The sequence below is a fragment of the Cyanistes caeruleus genome, chromosome 3 (genome assembly GCF_971803275.1).
Source record: "Cyanistes caeruleus chromosome 3, bCyaCae1.hap1.1, whole genome shotgun sequence".
Lineage (NCBI taxonomy): Eukaryota > Metazoa > Chordata > Aves > Passeriformes > Paridae > Cyanistes > Cyanistes caeruleus.
In genome coordinates, this window is record NC_141703.1 from 64,202,829 (window position 1) to 64,228,762 (window position 25,934).

At 45.3% G+C, this 25,934-nt stretch overlaps 1 protein-coding gene and 1 long non-coding RNA gene across 2 annotated transcripts; both read right to left on the reverse strand.

The window, feature by feature from the left end:
- Positions 1-234: 234 nt before the first annotated feature.
- LOC147654198 (endogenous retrovirus group PABLB member 1 Env polyprotein-like) lies at positions 235-3,020 on the reverse strand (the record flags this gene model as incomplete). Its single annotated transcript, XM_086881435.1, has 1 exon — positions 235-3,020. A coding segment is annotated over one exon (702 nt), but the record flags the coding sequence as incomplete, so codon positions are not given.
- Positions 235-19,489, reverse strand: LOC147654197 (uncharacterized). The gene is made up of 3 exons (XR_015284681.1): positions 19,463-19,489; positions 9,737-9,843; positions 235-4,183 (listed from the first exon to the last, which is right to left on the reverse strand). It is a non-coding gene; the product is annotated as an uncharacterized LOC147654197 (long non-coding RNA).
- Positions 19,490-25,934: the final 6,445 nt, after the last annotated feature.

Genomic DNA, 25,934 nt, shown 5'->3' on the forward strand with positions numbered 1-25,934 from the left:
AATGACCATCTCAAGGGTTTATTGAGGCTCAGGCATAAGGGTTTTGGGAGACTTAATGTTCTTTCTCCTTTCAATAGATCGAAAAGCGGTGCAAGTTCATCATTAGTGATTCCCAGAATTGGCCTGATCCAATTGATCTCTCACAAGAGTCTCTGTAGATCTTGTAGATTGTGGACCTGAGTTCTGATTTGTATCTTCAGCAGTCTGATTGTTTTGTTATAAATAGATAGCAAATTTGATTAATAAAAAGAATTTATTCCATAATCAAAATACAATCGTAAAAGCCACAAGCAAAAATCAGATTGACGCTGAACCAGGCGAAAAGTGTCAGGTGAAACAGGCAGGGGCTCTCAAAGCCCCTCTCTAAGCCTCTCTAAGCATGTGTTTCATGAAATATGTGACTATCACACAGTCCTTTTTATATGTTCCCAGGCTTTTGGGGGGTCCCTTGCCTTCTTCCATTGGTCTTGCCTTCTTTTGCGTGTTGGTATGTGTCTCTTTCCTTATCGTGGTGCTCAACAAATCCCTCGGAATATGCTTTTTACAAGATGAATGTTCATGCTGGTTTTGGTGCATATCGCTGTAGTCTTTGTCAGACAAAGATTTCCTGGAAATACACTCTTTGCAGACGAATATTCATGGTAGCTTTGGTGAATGTCACTATAACCTCATCAGATGAAGATTTCCTGGAAATACACTAGGATTCTTGTCAGATGAGATTACTTATAACTTTAGCATGAATTTATTCATGCCATGTGTCACAGTCCCCCCTTTTCTTTATCAATTCATTAATTTGTGCTTTTGGGACAGGTTTTGATAAAGCTCACATATTCTTCAATTTCATAATCAGTACTTACAAGACTCAACAACTACTTTTTCTATACTGCTAATCAGTGTATAAAATTAACAACTCTTCATAAGACAGTTATTCTAATCTTTGATTTCTTTTATTCGGATTCTCAATTATACTTTCTCTATTTCAATGCACATGCTTATTGTATCTTGATTTATATTTTAACTACATAATAGCTTAATGCTACTGGTAAAATAACTTTCTCATACTTTCTCATGTTGTCTGTTAGAATTCATCCTTATGACTGTTCCAGGACTGTACCTTACACATTTCGTAATTATTTTTTTATGTTCTTTAATCACGCCCGAGTTTCAAATCTGGCCAGAGCTTCAGCGGCTCTGCTCTTTCTATCTTCTTTTAATTCCAGTATCTTAGATATTTTAGATGTTCTCTCGAATTGACTAGTTTTCATTGTAGCTAACTCAGGATCAATGGGCATTGCCGCTATTTGCATGCTTTGGACAACAGAATGGATTAGTCAGATAAAACATGGTACGAGACAAGGCAGGAACAGTAACCCCATTATTGAACGCAATATTAAAAATCTTATTTTCTTCACCTCCTCCAAACAATTGATCCCACCATGAAGCTTGAAGGATAGAATTCCATTTTTGAACTGATGCATGTGCTACTTTCTTAATTTCTGCCACAAGGTTCTTTATAGTTTCCCCACAGTCATCTATTTCTACACAGCATTCAGACTCATTGAACTTTCCACAGACTCCTCCTTCCTCTGATAACAAGTAGTCCAAAGCGATTCAGTTTTGATACAGAAATGCTCGCATTTGTGAGTGCTGTTTAGTTTATAGTCTTATATCCCCAGCTCCTGTCTTGAGCTCAAGTTGCTGGACCATATTATGCTATTATCCTTTGAAGGGACTTCCAATGCTTGCAGTGCTGTATTCAGGGACTGAGGTATCCCTGCTTCTGCGGAAGGAGGGAAGGTGGACCCCACCACCTCCAACTTTGCTGGGAGGGTGTCTCACCCTGTTCCTGTCTCTAAGGTGTCCCTTGTTTTGGAGTTCCACTTAGTGTAAACTACTTCATAAATCACTCTAGAAGGTGACAGGAGTTTGGCTGCTGCCGAGTTCTTAAGAGTGGCTTTTTCATAAATTCTGGTATTTACATTGTCCCACAGGCTCAAAGTAAAAATTGTCTGTGGATCCATGTCTGGGAATTCTGCCTGTATCCAGGATAAAAGGCTTTAAAGCTCATCCATAGATACATGGATTGGATGCTCTCTTATTGCTTCTTTATTGAGAAACCGCTCAGGCTATTCATGAGTGTTCACAGAAGTAAAAGTGAACGCTGTTTATTTCTATCTTTAGCACACCTTTTATAGGGTTTTACAGGGTCCGCGGGCTAGGCAAGTTACTATTGGCTAATACAGGTTTACATGTTTTCTCTCATACACAAGGATATTGTTTTGCTTTATTTTCTCTCTTGCAGGAAAGTTTCAAGGACTTTAGCCTTTAATATCACGACTTATACCAAAGGCTGGTTTGTGCAGACAGGCCTTTACTAATATATCATGCCCACCTTCTGTTAAAAAATCATCTACAATTCCCCCTTTCTCTTTTTGCGCAAGCCAGGCTTTGGATGCAACTCGTTCTACACTTCTACGAAGACAAGATAACTTACAACTTAAAAACATCATCCCAATTAACACTAAAAGTAAAATCCGTCCCCCTTCTAGCACAAGAGACCTCAACCATCCAGTGATGCCCCAGCTGGCGAACCAACTTCCAATGGGGTCACTATCTTCTTCCAGGGCATGTAACCCATCCTGTAGCTGTTGCAGTTGCTTATGGATGGAAACTGAATGATCACTAAGATTCAAGCAGCACATGCCTTCAAACTCTTCACAACTTCCTTGTGCTGAGAGCAAGAAGTCAATTGCAGCTCGATTTTGCAATACTGCATGACGTACACTACTCACATCAGCTAAAAGTTCACTTAACATTGTTGATGTTAAGTTCAATTCTTTTCTAGTCCAGCAAGCGAGCCTTTTTAGAGTTGACAAGCCTTTAGCGGCATCTACCCCTGGAATAAAGAAGGAGGCTGCCCATATTATACCACGATTCCAAAAGTCTGGGTCTCTAACATCATCACATTGTAATTCTTTCAGGCTTCGCTTTGACCGTTTGATGTTTTTTATTTTATCATTTTATCATCATTTATTTTATACATTGAGCAATTGATGTAAGCTTGGATGGAACAAAGTAAGTTTTCCAAGATAACAAAGTCCTCCATGTGGATTAGCAGGAATTCCATTCCATGCTCTATCTCCACAGATTAGGAATATTGAACTAGGTAATTGCTTTGGTAATCGTCCTGTAAGATTGCACTGTGAATAAAAAGCTTTACTTTCAGTGTTAGTACTGAGATCAACTATAGGGTTAACTGTAACCCAGTGTTGCATTACTTTGCTGGAGCTGTTTTTTGTCGGGGGTTCAAACATTATCCATCCACCTGAGGTATTGGTGGAACCTAACAAATCCAATTCTTCTGGGGGCTCTATGGGAACATTAAGAACTTCGATAATTTTCGCTTGCCAGCAGGCTTCAAGTTGTCTTGATGTGAGGCCAATAGTGTGATTGCACTCTTGCAACATTGCTGATCGATTCAGTCGAGTCTCATTACTAACCAAACCTTTAAATGCTTGAGTATCCCATTCAGGGACTCCTATGAGACAGGTGCGAAAAGGATCTCCAGGTGTGGCTAGGCTCAAACACATTGATTTTTGGCCTGTCAAGCGTGCTAGAGTGACCCATATGTTCTGTTGCTTTTGGATGTTAGTTAGCAGACAGTTGACTGGGACTATACACAGCACAATTACCGTAAGCAGTTTGTTCCATGCAAATGACACCATGCTTGCAGAATCACAGTTAAGGCTTTAACGTTAAATGAACTTTCAAATATGCTTACACTGCCTCTTGAAGGGGGAATACTTATACTTTATACTAATATAACAATTACCACACATGCTAAACTTTATCTTAAACTATTATTTAACCACCTTTAACACACGTGCTCTGGTTTATATGCAGTCTAAGTGTGAAAGCAATTTGCTGAAAGGGTAAACATACAACTACAATTTACTTTATATACAGTTAGATGGAGTCTCTACACTCTTTTAGATCTTCTACAGAATTTCTCTCACAAACAGACTATGATTTAACACGATTCAGTCTTGAAACATCTGCTGCTCTTGTGTTGTCAGCTGGCGACCGATCAGCGACTGACTGAGGGCATCAGTGTTCTGACTGTTCTTCAAATCCTTCGTGGCTGGTTTGGTCCATCGGCTAGGCACCCATAGTGGTCCAGCGTCTGTGGAAACACAATTGTAACCGCACCCATTAAATAGCAATGGATTTGGTCCCTCCCAGATACCTGTCTTTGGGTCCTTATAATATAATTTAATTTCTGGGGGAGCTTGCATCTTTACTTGACTATTATGAATTACTACTGGGGGTTGCTCTAAATCTCCAACTAAACTTAGGAAATTTAGAGTGAATAACACTTGCTGCAATCGAATGACAGGGTCTGACTGTTCAGGTGTTTTCTGTTTACTTAATTACTCTTTTAAGGTCTTATGGGCTTTTTCTACAATGGCTTGTCCAGTTGACACATGGGGAATTCCAGTTTCATGTTTGACTCCCCATTTTTGTAAGAACCGAGAAACCCGTGTTCTTACATATGCAGACCCATTGTCTGTTTTCAGTTCTTTTGGAACTCCCATTACAGCAAAGCAAGCTACTAAACGTCGAATTACATGCATGCTTTTCTCTCCTATTTGTGCAGTGGCTCAAATCATTTTTGAAAAGGTATCTACTGTGACGTGTACATATTTGAGGTGACCAAATTCAGGCACTTGTGTTACATCCATCTGCCAGATCTCACAAGCTTGAAGGCCTCTAGGGTTAACACCTAAGCCTAGTCTCTTCTAAGAGAGTTAAAACATCTCTCTCCAGTTTGGTGTTGCTAAAGTACACAAAATGATTCACATGAACACTTTTCAGTGTTAGAACAGGAAAGAACCAACCTTTATTCTCTGACTCCAGTATTAGAATCTCGACAATGACCAGGGATTGGATAATTAAGTTACCACCTTCCCAAGCACACTGGTCATGCCAAACATCCATCAAAAGACGTTTCGTAGAAGGAATGTGATAAACAACCTATGTTTATAGAACTTTCATGGGAAAGTAACTAAAACTATGAAAACATTATCAGAAGACTTTAGTTTTCAGGGTGACATCTCACCCTTTTTCCTTTAAAAAAGAAAAAGGAAAAATAAAAATGAACAATATTCTAAATAATCAAAAAGAAAAATAAACAATGTCCTAAACAATCAGAAGGCTCTAGTTTCAGGGTGATATTTTACTCTTTCTCCATTACAAAAAAAAATGAAAACTTTTTCAGTGTCTGCTTGTGGAGCGGTCATTGGCGTGATCACTCATCATCTGCATCTGAGTCATCATCCGATGGCCCATCCATTTGATGATTTTCAATTTGGTCATGGTCTCCAACCTGCCCGTCAGCTGGATTTTTCCTTTGCGGTCACAGGTCAGGATGAATGCACTTTGCGGGTACCCAGCGTATCCCAGTATCTGTGGATACACATGCATACTCATGCCCCAAAGCGATAAGGTCATAGGGATCTTCCCACTGTTTGGTGACTAAATTCCTCACTGGAACCTTTGTTCAAGGCTGATGCATCTTACCCAAAGCCCGCAATAAAAGTTGATGGTTCAGCATGATTGGGTTATTGGAGTTCTGTGGCACTGGGAGGTGATTTAGGGTATATAAAGCTTTTTCCAACCATGCGAGGTTTCACCCTGCATTCCCCATTTTTGCTTCTGTAGAATTTGTTTTAGTGTACCATGAGCACATTCTACAATAGCCTGACCTGTCAGAGAACGAGGGAGACCAAACTTGTGTGACACACCCCACAACTGCAGGAACTGCCGCACCTTCTGAGAGGAGTAAGCAGGACCATTATCAGTCTGCACAGCAGAAGGTATGCCTAAAACGACAAAGGTCCGCCTCCAGTGGTCAATGACATCACGGGTCTTTTCTCCTGTGTGACCAGAAGCCCACATGGCAGAGGAGAAGGTGTCCACACTGATGTGCACATACCAAAGCCGGCCGAACTCAGCAACTTGTGTGACATCTGTCTGCTAAAGCTCCAAGGCTCTTAGGCCTCTGGGGTTTACCCCTGCTGGCAAAGGCACAGCAAGCCATGACAATCGTCACAAGACTCAACGATGTCATGGACCTCAGCTGATGTCAACTGAAACTGCATATGCAAAGTATGTGCGTTCTGGTGGAAAAACCCATGTGATGCCTTGGCCTGCATGAGTGTATCAGGCTGAGGCATAACCTACGCTGGGTTAGCCAGTTTGTCAGCCCCCGCGTTACCTTCTGCAATGACCCCTGGTAAATTGTTATGACTCCTCACATGCAGAATATAATACGGGTGCACCTGGGCCTGAATGGTACAACACAGGGTCTTCAGTAAATGAAACAAGGCAGGATTGCTGACTTTCTTCAAAACTGAATGATGCAACTGCTGGGCTATTTCAGCCATAGGCGGGATCCGTGACCAAATTGAAAGGTTCCTGAGAAAATTTCTGAAATGCCATGACAGCAGCCTATAATTCCACCAATTGGACTGACCCATCCTCATGATCTTCCAAAACCTGCCACTCAGATCCATCCATCCAGGTAGCAATGTTCTTCCCAGTCCTCCCCACACCGTCAGTAAAGATGGTGGGTCCTTGCACAGGCTCCTGACTATTTTTGGGCTGCAAAGAAATTTTAGTGAATTTTGCTACTTGCAACAGCTTGTGGGTGGGTAGATGATAAGTGATCTGCCCAGAAAAGTTTTCCAGAGTACTTTGCATGGAAATACTGTTTGCAAAATTCCAGTCAAAGTCCTCCTGCAGTACTGGGAGCACAACCTTTGCGGGATCTGCACCCATCAATTGCAAACACTGTTGCCGGCATTTGATTATCAAGTGAGCTATCAGCTCAAACAATGCAGTTGCCATCTTCTGTGGCTGATGGGGCAGGAAGACCCATTCCAGGACATGTAAGGGATTAGACCATTCATCATTTCATTGACCAATGATACCTGTGGGATGCAAATCTGGAGTGGTAATGAAAACAGTGACATCAGTGGAAGGATCAGTTCTGGTGAGCAGAAACTGCTTGCTGAATCTCCTCCAGCACCTGCCGTGCCTCTGGGGTCAGTGTCTGAGGTGACTTTAAATCAGAGTCTCCCTTTAACAGATCAAACAAGGGAGACAGTTGTGTTGTGGTCAGTCCCAAATATGGACGCAACCAAGTGACAACACCTACCAATTTTTGGACATCATTCAGTATCTTTACTGAATGCTCAGATTGCACCTCTTGGTGCTTGGACTTCTGTTCCCAAATTTTGACCCTCAAATATTTCCCAGGAGGTTGTTGCTGAATCTTTTCTGGAGCTACTTGCAACCCATAAGAGTGCAAGGCATTGATCAGCTGAGGCTATATCCACTGCAGTTCATCCTGGGTAGACACAGCCACCAATATGTCATCCATATAATGATAGAGATGAGCATCAGGAAACTGCTCATGAACTCCAGACAGGGCTCGAGCCACATATCATTGGCAAATGGCTGGCGAATTTCACATGCCTTGCGGCAAAACCCTCCATTGATATCTCTGTGTGGGCTCAGCATTATTGATAACTGGCACTGAGAAGGCAAATTTCAGTCTGTCATTGGGATGCAAAGGAATTGTAAAGAAACAATCCTTCAGATCTACAGTGAGGACTGGCCAATCAGCGGGAAGCATGGTGGGTGATGGCATACCAACATGCAATGTCACCATGCTTTCCATCACAGCATTAACTTTCCGAAGGTCCTGTAGCAACATCCATTTCCCAGACTTCTTCTTGATACAGAAAACAGGAGTGTTCCAGGGACTGGTAGAAGGCTCCAGATGACTCTGGTCCAACTGTTCCTGCACCAAATCATGAAGGGAGACTAATTTATCTTGAGGGAGGGGCCACTGGTTCTCCCAAATGGTTTTATTCACCAGCCATCGTATAGGAGGCGTTGGACAGTCTGCACCCTACAGCACAGTGGCCCCCGTCAAAAATCCGTCCCCATATGCACACACCATGCAGCCAGAACGTCTCTCCCCCAGAGAATTATCTGTGAGTCCTTCATAATGTACAGCCAAACCATGGCCATGTCTCCCTCTGGGTTCATGATGAACACGGGCCTCCGGCTCACATAGCATTGTGCTGCTCCTGCCAACCCCGTGTCCACACCTGTTCCAAGGGCCATTCCAGGGGCCAGTTGGCAAACTTGACAATTGTGATGTCTGCCCCAGTGTCAAGAAGTCTGCGGAGGCTAACCTCTGGCGGTGTCTCACCAGGGATGGACAGGATACATGCCTGCTCAGGATGATCCTTGGCCATCAGGACAGTGGTCCAGTGAACCTGAGGCAGCCCAGTGGACCCAAAACTGCCATCTCCCTGCAGCCAGTTCTTAGCTCTGTGAACACAAGACTTATAAGGCACAAGTTGAGCAAGTCTGGTTCCTGCAGGGATTGTGGCAGGAGAGGTGAGCATGGAAACCATGGCATAAATTTGTCCTGTGAAATCTGAATCAATGATTCCCAGGTGCACAATGATGCCCTGGGCAGTGGTACTAGATCTTCCCACAAGGAAAGCACTCACCCACGGGTCCAAAACCATCCAAGGGAACCCTGTGTATTCTGCAAGAGTCTAAAACAACCGTGTCTGCTGTGCAGACATCAAGGCCTGCTGAGCCACAGGTGCTGGCTACGAGCTGGCCAAGCAGACCTCCATCGGCTCCGGGGTGTGAAGAGAGGCTTGTGTCTGAGCACGTCTCTTCGTCGCACTCTGCTTCCTGTTTCCCAAGCACTACAAAGGCTGGCCATTGGCATGAACTTTCGATTTGCAGACATTCGCAGCATGATTTGGCTTTCCACACCGAGCACAGAAAAACAAGGGAGTTGTTACCCCCTGTACTTTCTTTCCCTATTTTCTGCTGGCCTGAGCATTTCCTTGCTTTCGCCACTCTCCCTATGGCCCCATCCAGGCCGGCCGCAGAACAGCAGCCACGGCAGTCATCTTATCATCAGCGACACCTGACTGTACACAAGCCTTCATCATTTGCACTAGCGAGGGATCACCAGGGAGCATCCCAATGATCCTCCTACACACGGCATTACAATTAGACCTTGCAAGGTTTTTGAGCACGAGCTGTCTCACCTCGCGATCCTGCACCTGCCTCTCCACAGAAGCATAGAGCCGATTCGCAAATTGCAGAAAAGATTCCTCAGCCCGCTGGACAACAGTCGCAAAAGGCTCCATCAGGGCGGCTAGTTCTATGGTCTGCAATAATGCTGCCATGCCCGTCTCTTTGCATTGCTCAAGCACAAGAGGGTCAAGGCCAGCCTGCCTATTAACGTCAGCAAAGCTGTCCGTACCCAGCAGAGCATCAGATCCAATTGCACGCCTGGGGTCTTGCTGACCCAAGGCAGTGTTCTGCTGCACCACTCGACAGGCCATCTGAGCCCATTCCTCCTCAAAAATGTCATATTCCACAGGCTGAAAAAGGACACGAGCCAGACTCCAGATGTCATAAGGCAACAGTACATCACTGACAAGAACTCGCAGTGCTTGCATGACTTCACTTGACCCTAACCCATGTTTTTCAGCTGTTTCCTAGAGATTCTTCAGGGCTTTCCACAATAATGGTTAATGGGTTCTTTGAATTGCACCCTTAATCTCAGGGAACTCCTGATAACCATCTGAAAGAATGGTCACACCTGCTATGTTTTGTCCCATGGACTCACCAGAGACAGGGGCAGGCACCTGGCTGGGAGTCACCGCAACAGCACTCAGCATCACAGTCCTTGCAGCACCAGCAGTGTCAGAGAATTCATCTCCGCTCTCCAGGGACCTATTTTCGGAATCACAACCAGCTGTGTCATCAACCTTGGCTTTCTCAGCCCCCCAAAATTGCACACGATCTCTTGGCTGCACCATCATTTGGCAGGGTTGAAGAAGCTCCACCAGGCCGGGGCACTCTGTCCCTGGGGGTCATCGGTTTCTTGACGGTCGTGACTCCAACTGTGCCAAAAGTAAACAATTCAGGGCCCATAGCTGATGCAGACTTGGGAGATGGCAGCGGCACTCCCGCCCCAGCTGTGGGTCTGGGCGGTGCACAGGAACCTGAGGTGGGATGGGGCAGAGCCAGCCCAGTGCATCCCTCCCCCAGCACGGGGTGGGAATGGGGCGCAGGGAGGGGCACGGCCCGTGGAGCTGCGGCACTGCCCCACCCCGCTGCCAAGGGTTGTTCCAGACGCACGGAGGGGTGACACTGCAGCGTGGAACCAGTGGAACCCAGCCGGGCCTCTGTGCCACACCTGGCACTCCCACCCACGCCTAGCGAAGCTGGCGCAGGAGGGGAGGCATCCGGCATCGCCCCCAGCAGGGTCCCACCACTGGCACAAAACCCAGCACTGGCTGCCCCACACGGAGCGGCACAGGCACCCCACCCATGGGGACAGGGTCCGAGAGAAGATCAATCAAACCCCTGCCCTCTGGGACTGTCCCCACCTGCGTATGCATGGCAGCCAGCACGGAGCTCAGTCCAGCCCCTTCAACCTCCGGGGGATATGTCACAGCCTTACCACAATGGGGGCATGCAATCATCACTGACTCCGCCTCCAGGAGTGGCGCTGGCCCACTCTTTAGTGGCTCCCCACCTCCCAGCGCTGGAAAAGCACACAGGGAAGGTGACTCCGCCTCGCACTTCTGCCTCCCAAGTGCTGGGCGAGGTGGGGCCACTCCCACCAGCTCTGTGGGACTCCCGAGAGCCCGCTGGCCCCCACCCAGCTGTTGGTCAGGGACGGGCAGACTGCTGGGGGCCCAAGCCACCCTGGGGGAGCCAAGCTCCTGGTCCAAGATACAGCCTTCCCCAAGCGCAGTGGCACAGGGGGAGAGAGAGAACTCTGCCGCACTCCCAAAGGCAGAATTCATCCTGTCCCCTTCATCCAATTCAGAGAAACCTCCCACTGAGTTGTCAGAAGAGGACACACAGCTCCCCAGAGCTTGGTTACATTTCCTCCAGGAAATGTAGGAATTCTGCTATTTTTGCATTACATCCTGCAGACACAGCCTGAATTAGGGAATCTCCTAACGAAGCCTAAGCTTGCTTCGAAAAAGCTTTGTCAACCATAGGAAATAAACCTTCACGCCGGCCATAATAATACAATCGCTGAAAAGCATCCTCTTAGACATCGATCTGCTTCCTATCCAGTAAAGATCGCCAAAATTCCAGTTTCAACGCATCCGTTGGCGAGGGCCTAAGGGAGGCCATTTCAAAGAAAGAGACAACTCAACAGAACTACACTGCAACTTTACCTGCAGTGCACATCAAAGGTCATCAGATGTCACTGAAGGATATAAAATTATTAAGACAAACACTTTTCAGTGTTAGAACAGGAAAGAATTCTCTTTTTTCTCTTTATTCTCTGACTCCAGTATTTATATTCTCGACAATGACCAGGGATTGGATAATTAAGTTACCACCTTCCCAAGCACACTGGTCATGCCAAACATCCATCAAAAGACGTTTCGTAGAAGGAATGTGATAAAAAACCTATGTTTATAGAACTTTCATGGGAAAGTAACTAAAACTATGAAAACATTATCAGAGGCTTTAGTTTTCACAGTGGCATTTTGGAAACTGAGTTTCCCACTTTTAGTTCCCTCTGGTGTCTTACCTGACCTCTGGATCAATCTGAGCCTCAGCTCCTCTGTCCATGGTCTGTCCAGCAGCTCAAGGGTGTCTGGCTCTGGCTGCTCCTCTCTCACCAGCTCACACAGATGGCCTATTTGTTCCCCAGGGATTCTCCCAGCTTTTAGCTGCCTTCTCCAGAGGGCTCTCTGTCCTGAGTTCCTCACACATTGGGCGCCAGAGTGTTGGGGTGACAATGGGTTCAGTTCTTGTCCCCAGGACCGAGATTGATGAGAAAGAACCTATTTTTGTGTTTGGGCTTAGGATGTTTATTCTTCCTTATCTATATTACATATTTACAGACTACAAGGACTTATGCACACTAGGCTAACAAAGTGCAAAATGGAGGGACGAGTAATCTCTTCAAGGTCTTTTAACTGTCAACCCATCCAATAATCAAATTCCAAGTAACTTATTTTCATTAATAACCCAATAACCTGACACCTGTGTTCTGTAATGTGGATTCTTTCATCCAGTCACCTAATATTACCCAAAAACCCTAGAAGAAGAAGAAGAAGAAGGAGAAAGGGACAATGCCCTAAATCCTCCATGTTGTCTCTTATTCACTAATACAGCTGAAACCCTAAACTAACTTTCTCACCCAGTGATTTAATATAATTCTATCTAACACATACTGACATTCCCAGTTTCTCTACTTAATTCTAGGAGCTTTCTCCATGGTTTTAGGTTAAACTCAGTGCTCTTTTGAGAGTCAGAGCCTGTCAGCACAGATAAGGGATTATTCTCTGTGCCTCTGACTCCAACAGTTTTACTGTCCCCCTCTTAACAATAGTGAAGTGAGGAAAGATACCACTGGACTGTGTTGCCTCAAGGGATGAAAAACAGCCTGACCATTTGTCAGTGGTATATGGCACAAGCATTATCACAAGTTAGGAAACATTTTCCACAAGTTTATTGTTATCACTATATGGATGATATCTTAGTTGTTGCACCGACTGTAGAACAGCTCGATGTGGTAATGCCAGTAATGCAAGAGGTTTAATGAGATTTAATGATTTGTGTGTTGCTCCTGAGAAAGTACAGCAACAAGATCCCTGGAAGTATTTGAGAATGGAAATCTTAGACAAACTGTTGTTGAACCTCAAAAGGTGACCATTCAGCATTCTGTACAAAGATTGAATGACTTGCAAAAATTGATGGGCACAATTAATTTGATCAGACCACTGTTGGGATTATCAAATGTTATTGACACCATTTATTGATTTATTAAAAGGCGATCCCTCCTTGTTATCTTCCAGGAGCTTGTCACCAGAGGCACTTGCTGCATTTGAAGCCAGAAGAATTAGCAATAAAAGGGAAGAAACCTTGGAGAATGGTTACCACCATACCTCTCAGTGTATATATATCTTACTATCTCAGGACCATCCTGTGGCCTCATAGCCCAGTGGCATGACAGGTGGCAAGATCCTTTGCATTTCTTAGAATGTATATTTCTGTCATATCAGCACAGACAGTTACCACTCACTTAGAATTGGTTGCTCATGTAATTTGTAAAGCCAGACAACAGTGTGTCCAGTTACCAGGGTGAAAGCCGACCATTATGACTGTGCCCTTGACCTCTGAGTACTGGGACTGGTGCATGGCAAATAGCTCTGTTTACAAATGGCCATGGTAGACTTTCCAGGAAAAAAATTATTCTACAACCCTATATTTGCAGCTATATCTTGAATTGCAAATTGTGGAATCATTGACTACAGGGTGCACGGTTTTTACTGATGGATCAGAGAGGAGAAAAAAAGTAGTTGCCACCTGGATGGACGGAGGTCAGTGGCATGGCGTGATAGGCCACTGAGATAGATCCCCTCAGTTGGCAGAATTACAAGCAGTGACAATGGCTTTCAAGGCCTTGTCTTATGAGAATTTAAGTGTTGTCTCTGATTCCAAATATGTCTGTAATATAGTTCGTCAATTAGATCACACTGTGTCAAAGGAGGTAAATAACAAGGAGTAGTTTCATTTGTTAAAAATATTGTGGCATACTTTATGTCAATGAACTGCACCATTTTATATTCTTCATGTTTGTAGTCATACTAACTTGCCTGCATTCACTGTGGACGGAAATGCCCATGCAGATAAGCTGACAGCCCCAGCATGGGTTGCCCCGGTACCAGATACTTTACACCAGGCAATTCAGTCACATCAATTTTTCCATCAAGGGGCATGTGCTTTTCAACATCAATTCCATCTTACACCTGCAGGAGCATTTGATATTGTTACCTCATGCTCTGATTGTCAGCAACATGTCACTGTGACTTAGGATGAGACAAGCCCTACAGGGCTACCGGCTCTTCAGCTATAGCAATCAGATGTTGTTCATGTTTCAGAGTTTGGTCACCTTAAATATGTACATGTTTCTGTGGACACTTATTCTAAGGCCTGCTGGGCTCTGTACATGCAGGAAAGAAGGCAAAAAATGTGATCTCACAAATGTTGTGGTGCTTTTGCAGCCTTAGGTATACCACATGTTGTTAAGACTGATAATGGACCTGGTTATGTAGCTCAGCATACCAAATAATTTTTGCAGTTTTGGGGTTTTTGGCATGTCACTGGTATTTCACAGTCTTCTACTGGTCAGGCTATTATAGAACATTTTGATTCTACACTTAAAGCTTTTCTTCAAAAACAAAAAGGGGGAATGATAAGGGGGAATGATAAGGGAAACCCCACAGGCAAGAGTTTGGAAAGCTGTGTTTACACTGAATCATCTTACTGTTCCTCCCTTGTGCACAATACCTGTTATTCTAATGCAGTTTTTGTCATTACAGTCACCAAGTGACAGGACCCATGGCCCTGCTCCAGTCTGAGTTCATAATTTGCAAACACAAGCCTGGGAGGACCCATGGGACCTTGTTACCTGGGGACGTGGATATGCCTGTATCTTGACAGATGCTGGAGTTCCATGGGTGCCTGCTCATTGCATTCAACTTATGTTGGATAACGCTTCTTGGAGCAATGAACCTGTCTGTGGCTCACCTGACTCCTTGGAATAAGCAAAAACATGTAGGTGATGGGAACATATAGATTCTATCTTATCCTTGTATGTCACTTTATGAAGTTATATGGTTATTGATGTTAAGTTGTATAGCTATTGATAAAACTATATATCTGTTGATTTTGTTAATATCCTAATATATAGCCTTTAGCTTATTCTTGTATGTTGCTTTACAAAGTTCTACAGCCATTGTTAACTCAGATATAAAAGCTAAGGGAGAGAGAAAAGCGGGGGGACAGGTATTTGTTATTTTTCAATGTTTGTTTTCCAGAGCAATTAGTAATCGTGCTGAAACCCTGCTTCCCAGGAAGTGTCTGAACATCACTCACTGATGGGAAATAGAGATTGACTTTTCCCTTTGCAGACTCTTTCTTATTTCTTTCCCTTCACTGTAATAAAACTGCCATATCTCACCCACTGATTGTTTTCCATCTTACTCTGTCCCCTGTCCCACTGGGAAGGAGAGTGGTAGAGCAGCTTAGTGGGCCTGGCACACAGCCAAGGTCAAACCACTACAGGTCTTTTTGGGTAGTAATCAGAGGGCTGAATTAATTCAGGGATTCTCCTAGAAACTTAGGAAATATTTAAGGATGTTGCCAGGTCATGTAGGAAAACTTAGAGTGGCAAAAGTCCAATTAGAACTTAATTGGCCATTCCTGTGAAGGATAATAAAAATATTTTTATTAATACATTAATGGCAAAAGGAGGGGCAAGGACAGCCTCCATCCTTAATTGGTTGCAGGGGGGAATAGAATAACTAAAGATGAGGAAAAGTCAGAGATGCTTAACACCTTTTTTGCCTCTATTTTCAACAGTAAAACAGGTTGTCCACAGCACAACTGTCTTCCTGGGCTGGTAGATGGGGTCAGGGAGCAGAATAGCCCCCCTGTTACCCAGGAGGAAGCAGTCAGAGACCTGCTGATCCACTTAGATGCTCACAAGTCTATGGGACCTGATGGCATTCATCCTAGGGTGAGATGAGGGATGGCAGATGAACTTTCCAAGCCACTGTCCATCATTTACCTTCAGTCCTGACTCACTGGAGAGGCCCCAGATGACTGAAAGCTGGCCAATGTGACACTCATCCACAAGAAGGGCTGGAAGGAGGATCTGGGAAATTACAGGCCAGTCAGCCTGACCTCAGTGCCCAGCAAGGTTATGGAAAAGATCATCTGGAGTGCCATCACACAGCAGCTACAGGATGGGTGGGGGATCAGACCCAGCCAGCACGGATTTAGGAGGGGCAGGTCCTGCCTGACTAACCTGGTCTCCTTTTATGACCAGGTGACCCACCTGGTGGATGAGGGAAGGCTGTGGACTACATAGTCCACCTGGACTTCAGCAAAGCCTTTGACACCAGCTCCTGGAAAAGCTGACAGCCCACAAGTTGGACGGGTGCATTTTTTGCTGCATTTAGGAACTGGCTGGATGGCCAGGCCGAGAGTGGTGGTGAACGGTGCTGCATCCACTTGATGGCCAGTCACCAGTGGTGTCACTCAGGGATCAGTTGGGCCCTGTGCTCTGTATTATCTTTATTGATAATCTGGATGAGGGGATTGAGTCCACCATCACCAAATTTACATATGACACCAAGCTGGGAGTGAGTGTTGATCTGCTGGAGGGTAGGAGGGCTCTGCAGAAGGACCTGCACAGGCTGAATAGATGGGCAGAATACAACAATATGAGGTTTAACCAGTCCAAGTGAAAAATTGAGTCCTGCACTTTGGCCACAACCACTGCATGAAACACCACAGGCTGAGCAAAGACTGACTGGACAGTGGCCAGGCAGAAAAGGACCTGGGGGTGTTGATCAGCAGCCACCTAAACATGAACCAGCAGCGTGCCCTGGTGGCCAAGGCAAATGACAGCCTGGCCTGTATCAGGAGTAGTGTGGCCAGCAGGATCAGGGAGGTCATTCTTCCCCTGTACTCAGCACTGCTGATTCTGCACCTTGAGTTCTGTGTCCAATCCTGGGCACCTAATCTAGGAAGTAAGGAAGGATGTTAAGATGCTGAAGTGTGTCCAGAGAATGGCATCAGAGCTGGGGAAGGGTCTGGAGCACAAGTCCTATGAAGAGTGGATGAGGGAGGTGGGGTTGTTTAGCCTGGAGAAGAGAAGACTCAAGGAAGACCTTACCACTCTCTACAGCTGCCTGAAAGGAGGGTGGTGTCAGGAGAGGTTTGTCCTTTTCTCCCAGGAAACCAGTGACAGGACAAGAGGACACAGATTTAAGCTGTGCCAGAAGAGGTTTAGGCTGGACACTAGGAAGAACTTCCCATAAAGGGGTGATTGGGCATTGGAATACACTGCCAAGGGAGGTGTTGGAGTCACTGTCCCAGGAGGTGATTAAGAAATTAGTGGATGTGGCACTCAGTGCCATGGTGTGGTTGAAAAGGTAATGTTAGGTCACGGGTTGAACCTGGTGATGTTGGGGGTTTTTCCCAGCCTAGATGATTCTGTGATTCTGAATCCAGTCACACCATCACTGAGTGCTGCCGTGACAGACATGCTGGAACTTCAGTATGAACTGGAGTCCAAGGCAGCAAAATGGGACCCCACTCTTGACAAATGTGTTTTTCTCTATTCTTGTAGCAGCAGAGTTCAGGCCACAGTTTGCTGTCACCTGGAGGCACATGCAGTATACCTGGAATTGACTGCATCAGGGGTGGAAGCACAGTCTCACCATTTTCTATGGACTGATCCAGACTGCACTGAAAAGGCTGAGGTTCCAGAACACCTGCAGTTTATCAATGACCTCATTTTATGGGGAAACACAGCAGAAGACATTTTTGAAAAAGGGGAGAAAAAAATTCAGATTCTCCTGAAAGCTGTTTTTGTCATTAAACAAAATAAGGTCAAGGGAGCTGCCCAGGGAATTCAGTTCCTAGGAGTGAAGTAGCAAGACGGCTGTCAACAGATTCCAGCAAAGGTGATTAATAAGATAGCTGCCATGTCCTCACTGACCACAAAGTAAAAAATATGGGATTTCCTATGCACCTTGGGTTTTTGGAGGATACACATCTGTATTCTGATACAACCAGATTGTAAACCCTCTCCACCTTGTGACAGAGAGGAAAAACTGTTTCAAGTGGGGCTCTGACCAACAGCAAGCTTTTGAACAGATCAAAAAAGAAATTACACACACGGTAGCCTTTGGGCCAGGCAGGACAGGATGTGAATAACATGCTGTACTCCACAGCATGGAGCCTCTGGCAGAAAGTACCTGGAAAGACTAGAGGATGACCTCCTGGGTTTTGGAGCCAGGTATACAGAGGATATGAGACCAGCTGCACCCCAACTACAGGAGAGATTCTTGCAGCCTGTGAAGGGGTTTGAGCTGCCTCAGAAGTGATAGGCACTGAAGCACAGCTTCTGACCACCAATGTGGGGTTGGGTGTTCAAAGGAAAGGTCCCTGCAATATGTCACATCACCAATGCTACCTGGAGTACATGGATTGCCCTCATTACACAAGGAGCTCGAACAGGAAATGCAAATTGCTCTGGGATCTTGGAAGTTATCACAAACTAGCCTGAAGGTGACAACAACCAGCTCACCTTTCCCTAAGGTGGATGCAAGTCAGATGTATTCATATGTATTTGCCTATAAAGGGAGACAACTCATTCCAAAATGTTCTCCTTTAAATTGTCTGAAACCAAGACACCAATGACTGGGAAAAGGCAAATATAACCCCCATTTTTAAAACCGGGAAAGCAGAAGAGAGAGGGAACTACCGACCAGTCAGTCTCGCTTCTGTGCCCGGCAAGATCATGGAGCAGATTCTCCTGGAAACTATCCTAAGGCATTTGGAAAACAAAGACTGGTAACAGCCACCATGGCTTTACTAGGGGAAAATGATACCTTGACTTTCTGTGCTGGGGCTACAACGTTGGTGGGTTGTTGCGGCAGAGCAGAAGGCATCTGCCTAGATTTCTGCAGAGCGTTTGACGCTGTCCAGCATGACATCCTTGCCTGCGACCCTCCCACCGCGCCAGCCCCACCCAACCCGTTCGCATTCGTCCGCTCGTTCTTGGGGTAGTGGGGTGGTGTTCCATGCGCTGGGCTTGGCCCTGCCCCGCCGCCTGGCACAGCAATAACCCATCGCATACCTGCCGTGCCCGGGCATCAGGAGCGGAGCGCAGCCTGTGAGCGCCGCTCCCTCCGCCGCGCCTCCCGGGCGGCTGCGGCCCGGCCCGGCCGGGGAAAGAGGCGGTGGCGGGGCAGGAGCATCTCCCCGGCGGCGGAGGGCGCGGGCACCCCTCGGCCCGGCCGTCACCAGCGGCCCCTCCACCTCCTCTTGGCCCCCGGGGCCGGCGCGGCGCCGGGGCCGGGCCGGACACCCCGCTCGCTGCGCCGGACGGCCCTGCTTCACACAGGAGCAAACGCAGGGCAAGCGTCCCCCGGCTTTGCCTTCCCCTGCCCGTCCCTACGTCCCAGTACTTCGGCCGGGTGAGACGTCCCGACAGCCCCTTCTTGCTCTCCCCGGCCGCCGCGGAAGCCACCGGGGCGGCTCGCCATGCAGCCCGGCCGCCGCTGCACCCTGGGCAGTCACCCAGGCACCCTGCCGGGCTCCCCCTCCCTCCCTTCCTCAGGGTCCTTTCTCCAGAGAGACGTTTCTGACTGGAACCTGCCGGCTGTAACAAGGGGGTTGCACACCGGGGTTACGATCCCAGTAAGAAAAGCACCTGGATTCCGTAAAGCATCGTTTAAAAAAGACTTATAAAAACTAGCAGTGTAGAAAAGAAGGACAATAGAGTTAAACTTACATGCCTTTAGATGCTGGGAACTCCGTGTTGTGCAGCACCCAGAGAGTAGCAGCACGCCCTGCAGACCCCACCAGAAGGAAGGATTAGTCTGCTCTGGTCATTCAAGCTTTTATAGGATTTTCCTACAAGAAAACAACTCAATTAATTGTTTCTACGTTCAACAGAGAGGATGTTCACATGAGAACTTCTTGGTGTGCTGTGAGATAGAGGCAAGGCCACACAGACGTGTAATCAGTGGTATGGAGTGGGAGCTGCCCACAGGCTCCTCTGTTATCTGCCCCGCACGGAGGCAGAAGTGCAGCATGGCACAGGCCTGAAGGTGATGCTGTTGGTGTGCGGCACAGCATGGCCTTGCACCTTCACAGTCTCGCTGTAACACGGACCACTAATCTTCACTGTGCAATGGTCAAAGTCAGAATCACTGCAGGAGCCCCCATAAAAGTAGTTTGAGATCTCCATCAGTCTAGATACAGTTTGGAAGATCCTGAAGTTAACAGAACTTGTTCTCTGTAGCAGGGGATTTAGGATATTACCGTGGAGCGTGTTGCTTATGCTGACAAGGTAGCAGTCTATACAGGGTCCCCACGCTGACATTTTGACAGTATAATTTGTTATTTAAGGGAAAAGGATTGTACAGAGATAGGCTGAGTAAAAACAAGTCAGCAAGTTTTAATGTTCAGAATGTTGGCTGGAGCTCAGCTGGAACACGAGCAATAGTTGTCATGAAGGAGACTTGGGCCTAGCAGGCTGCATCCAGCTTCAAAATGAAAGAACCACCGAGATTTATCTGTCATGCACAATGTCTTCTCCCAGAGGTTCTTAGTTACAAGACATTCTTTGATAATAAGATTGCTGTAATCTGACTACTAATTCTACTAAAGTCTGTTATAAACTCCAGAATGATACTGAAGTTTATTGAAATTCTCTGCTGGCTGCATAATAATTTTCTTTACTTATTGACAGAAAATATGTCACTATCTCTGTATTTTAGTTTCTCTTCTATGGATATTCCTTATTTTATTGTCCTTGCCATTTCACTAGTTGCTTTGTAAATTTAATTTCTCTAGTGAATGGAGCTACAGTGAAGAATCACTTGTGTAATATTTGGACTAACTTCAAGCTCCACTGAGGTGACCAGGGGTCATCTCACAGGCCTTGCTGCAGAGCAGACCTCTCTGAGCACTTTTCAGTATCCTCCACCTCCTCCTGTTCCACAGCACCTTGGGAATGGTGCTTATTTGTCTTACACAAAGTTCTTCTGCAAGCACAGCAAACAGCTAATGTCTTTACCAAATAGCAGAAATAAACAAGGGAAGTCAAGCATACTTTTCATGCAAAGTTCCTGAACCTTGCTTACTTCATATGGCAACACTTAAAGCTTTCTGTGGACAGCAAATGCAACCTCCTATATCATCAGTGTTGTAGTCTAAGAAGGATCTTTTTGGCTGTTTTGCTACCCTTGAAGTAAACATGACAGAGATTGTCATTCCCCTTGTAAGTCAGAAGGACCATCTGGCACTACATTAGAACAGGATTCTATTTAATTCATCAGCATGCTAATTATAGGATGACTAGTGAATGGTTAAACTGCCAGATGCTATGAAGATATATCACTGTCTGTTTACGTAGTTAGGCAAACGTTTAATTAATCCTCCAGCTGCTGTGTCTGCTTTACCTATGGACATGTCTAAATTGTATTCACCTATGCAAAAGGCAGACCAGTCATTGCCTTTCCATAAGAAAAGAAGCTTAAACACAACTTTGGTGCACATACAGCATGTTCACGTATGATTTAACTACGCGTGCTGGTAATTGCATCAAAATCAATTACAGACTCTTCCACTTCCACTCCTGGATTGTGCTCCCTGATCCTTGAATATTGTTTTAGTGGTCTTGCAAGTTTTGAAAGCTGAGTTGTTTTAGAGATTTCAGCAATACCATGTTAGAAAATTGAATATACAGCCTGAGTTAATAGGATGTCTACAAGTGATCCTACAGCCTTTTACTTTTCCCCATTCTAAGGAATCTTTCATTCAGAAAATACTTAGAGGGTAAGTGACCTTCTTCACACAATATTTAATATTGGTCTCAGGGTGTTTAGCTTTCCCATGAGGCTGCTTCTTTACTGAAACTCCGAAAAACAGAACCCATTTGGGATGTGGTCTTGGCTAAGGATGATTTGCAAAGAGAGTGTAACTGCTTTATAATTTAAGGTGTTTGTACTTAGCTCTGTAATTGAAAGTGTCTGTACTTGGCTCTATTTGGTATTGTGAGGTCTAGACATGAGATCTGGAAAAATGGGACTTAGTGATCTAGCTAAAGTCTAGCCTCCATTCACTCAATTGAGTCAATTACATTTCCCTTTTTTGTGTTTTGGAACCAGATTTCAGAAAGGTGCTTTATTTCCACTGGGCCCATAGTCAGCCTGGACTTTTTGTAGAATCCATCCCAAGGCACAGACATTGTGGAAACCAAAAGTGCACATGGAAAACAGGCTGAGACTCATATCATATCTTGAGTCCCCTGAGTCAAGAGCTTTTTTGGATGGGCAGCGTCCTTGGCTGGACATGGTCTGTTGATCTCTGTTGATTGCAGAAGGTGCTTCCTACAACTGAAATTGCTAAAATTCTACTGTATTTTTTGCAAGAAATTCTTGGTGTGATTTTGAAATGTGCTGACAAGCATTTTTCCAGACAATTCATGAGCACAGGAGTCACTAGATAACAAAGAGAAGTGCCAACAGGCAGACTAGACACAGCCAAGCATTTTGGAGGCTAAAGGAATTTAATAGTATTTTGTGACAGCTGATCTTTTTTGGCACAGTAGTGAAGACTAGGAAGAAATAGGATATTCTGGGAAGTTATTCAGGAGATACTAGGGACATAAGCTTTAGGGAAAGAACTGAGAGTTTAGAGCTTCTACAGTAAAAAAAAAAAAATAGTTTAAATATTTTCACTATTTTAAGCCTACTTTATTTATAATTTTCTTCTTCCTTTGCTAGCATTCCTCTTAGCCAGTTTTCATAATATGTGTCTCATGAGACACACACAGCCTTCCCTCTTGGGTACAAACACTGACAAGGTGATCCACGTGATGGCTATCTCAGGGTTAGATGCTGGTAAACACGCTTCATGCAGCTAAACAACTGAAATCCAGACAGAATATTTGGGAGTATGTGGTGGCTTAATCCTGGCTGGGTGCCCACCACTTCTCAGTCACTCTTCTACTGAGCTGGGCAGGGGAGAGAAAATATAAAAAAAAGGCTTATGGGTTGAGATAAGGGCAATTATGTTACCAAGTACCACTGGGGGCAAAAGAGACTCAGCTTGGGGAAATCGGTTCCGTTTACTGCCAATTAAATCCTAGTAGGATAATGAGAAATAGAACCAAATCTTACAACAACTTCCCCCCACCCCTCCCTTCTTCCTGGGTTTAATTTCCCTCCTGAACTCTCTACCTTCTCTCCCCCAGCAGTGCAGGAAGGCAGGGAATGGGGTTGCAGACAGTTCATCACACATCTCTATGGGCTGCAGGGGGATACCTGCTCCACTGTGGACCTCTGTGGGCTGCAGGGCCACGGCTGCCTCACCATGCTCTTCATCACGGGCCACAGGGGAATCTCTGCTCTGGCACCTGGAGCATCTCCTCCCCCTCTTTCTCCACTGACCTTGGTGTCTACAGGGCTGATTCTCTCACGTATTCTCACTCCTCTCTCCAGCTGAAGTTGCTGTTGTTTTTTTCCTTTCTTAACTCTTTTATTCAGAGGCACTACCTGATGGCCTTGGCCTTGGCCAGCAGCGGGTTCGTCTTGGAGCCAACTGGCATCGGCTCTGTCGGACATGGGGAAGTGCCTGGCAGCTTCTCACAGAAACCACATGTGCAGCACCCCAAACCAAAACCTTGCCACTCAGACTCAATACACAGATAAGATACTGGTATCTCAGGAGCTGTGTTCAGTGTTCAGAGTCTTCTTGGAGTTTATGGTGCTTTCCTGGGAAAGCAGAAAGAATTTATCTATGGTCACCCCTTGCAGTTTTCCTTAGTCTCTGTGTTTGGATTAAGAGTGTCTCATCCTCTCACTCAGTTTTGTGTGCACAGTACAGTCCTCTGTGGACTGGGTCTGCAACACCAAGAAATGGCCTTTCCTCAGAAGTTCCCAGTAACTGGGAATAGCACAGCACTTGCAAAGTGTTATATTTGATGGTTGTGGAAATTTTTCCTCCATTTCTTTTAAAGATACCAAATCTGCTGATTTTCCAGGCACACTGCAAAAGTCTTTTATGTAAGAGGGTTTTCAGAGGAGACAGACACACATTCCAGCTAACAGTGGAGGTAGATAGTTGGCTGAACTGCTGAGGCTTAACTTGACAGTATTTTTGCATAATTTATTATGGCAGTTCCATAGGGCCTTGGGAACCGGTCTTGATTATTTTAGATTTAAATAAATAAATGATGGATCGTGGGACAAACTGGCACTCCATTCCAGGAGATGAACCTGAGACTCATCAAAGGCAGTCTCCCAGTGCCAGAATCAACTGCAGTTTTACAACTATGCTAAGCTATGCAATTATCTTAAACCACAATGATCCTGTTGGATTTGCAGGGGTAAATTTAGCATCAATCTCCTTACACAAAACAAATAAACAAAATCAGCAGTGCATTTTCATGTTAACACAGCACAGCACAGTGCCAGAATGAATTATCGTCTACATTCAGAAGCACTGCTGCTGTGCTGGTTTTCTCACAGATAAATTAAAATGTATAACTCTTTGTCAGAGAAGCTTGTGACTACAGAGCACAGCAATGACCTGTAGAGACTGTAACCAGTGAGGTAACTGGGAAGAAACTGTAATTGTCTAAAGCAGTGCTGGTTAAGCCAGCATTTTACCCTGCTGGGGTGTGCAGCCCTGCTGCTTTCATTGTTGGCTCCATTTGTCTATCCATTCCCTCACCTCTAGGGAAAAAGGACTGCAACAGTTAACTCTAAGGCAGATAAAGGATGATTATGGCAGAAAAGTATATCCAGGGCTAGAAGATAGGGCACACCACCACCAAGAGATTTGGGTGGCTAAAATACTGTGAGGGAAAAAACAACCCAAGGTACAACATTCCTTTTGAACCAGTGGGGAGAGACAGCAGGCAGCAATGCAACAGAGATTAACTATGGCAAGTCAGTAAGCAAGCAAATAAATATATAAATAAGTAAATAAACCATTACACGTCAATTCATGGCTTGATCATTGTCAGAGAGAACAGAACTTCTCTAGAGTTTCCTTCTCAGTCAGCTGGGCTGGAATCCAGCAGGAGAACAAACTCAGAGGCAGCTTCCATTTAAAAGACAGTTTGTTTATTAGCCAGGTAGAAAATCCCATTAAAAAGAGAGGAATTTCCATGATTGTGCTGCAGTATTAATTTTCAAATATTTTGCCAAAAACCTTGGGTATTTTGCACAAGATGAAACCATAAGTCTGGGTGGGATCTTGAGTGGGAGGTGGGGCACAAGCTGACTTTCCTGGGAGAAGTCCCAGGGGGCAATTTGACTTGAGACACTTAAGATTCCTTCTCTGCCAGATTTATATATATATATTTCTAATCTGGATTAAACTATTTGATGAGAATGTTTGCTTCCTGGCAGGAAGAGAGTGTGTGAAATGTTGAATTTGACCCATATAATTCCTTTTCTGCTCATTTGGTAATACCGTTTTGGTGAAAATACAGTTCTGACTCCTGGTATGTTAGCACAGCTAAACAAACGTGGGGCAGGGAATGGGGCTGAGTACGGGTCCCTAGCTCTTCTCTGCTGAATTTTTAGTTTGCTCCAGGGATGACCAGACCTCTCTAATGAATGTTTTCCTAGAGAGAGCCCAGAAGTGCTTCTGGGGAGAGTCTTTTCTCAGCAACTCCTGCCAGAAGGCACCATGAGTGAACCTGACCCTCCATCATTGGTATATGTCCTTGTGCCTCACACTGGTGTGAACAAAACATCTACTTACAGGTTCTTGAAGTTCAGAGTTGCAGAGCAAGCCCTGGCTTATTTCAGAAAAAGAAAGCAAGGTGAAGTTCCCCAGCTCTCTAAATCATAATTCTGTTGTTGAAGGGACACCAACAGAGTGCCAGAGGACATCCAGAGAGAGGATGGGGTGGAAGGGCTACAAGAGGAACATGTACTGGGCTGTGTGGATGTGAGACAGTCCATGTCATTCAGGGGTAGGGACCAAATCCTCTTTTTTGTTATTTTTAATAGTCTTTGCCATCCAGCCTTTCAACCTGAGATACTGGAGTTCAGACCCTCCTCCAGCTGCTCAGGGAAAGGAGTAATTTTATTATTTTTTTTCCCCCATGGAGAGCATTAGGCAGGTGTAAATTAGGACTATTGCCAGAAGCTGCACATCTCAGGTCAGCACCAGCCTGCATGTTGGTTTTGCAAGAAAAACAGATATCTATTGGATCCTTGCCTTCACAATGTGGTGGA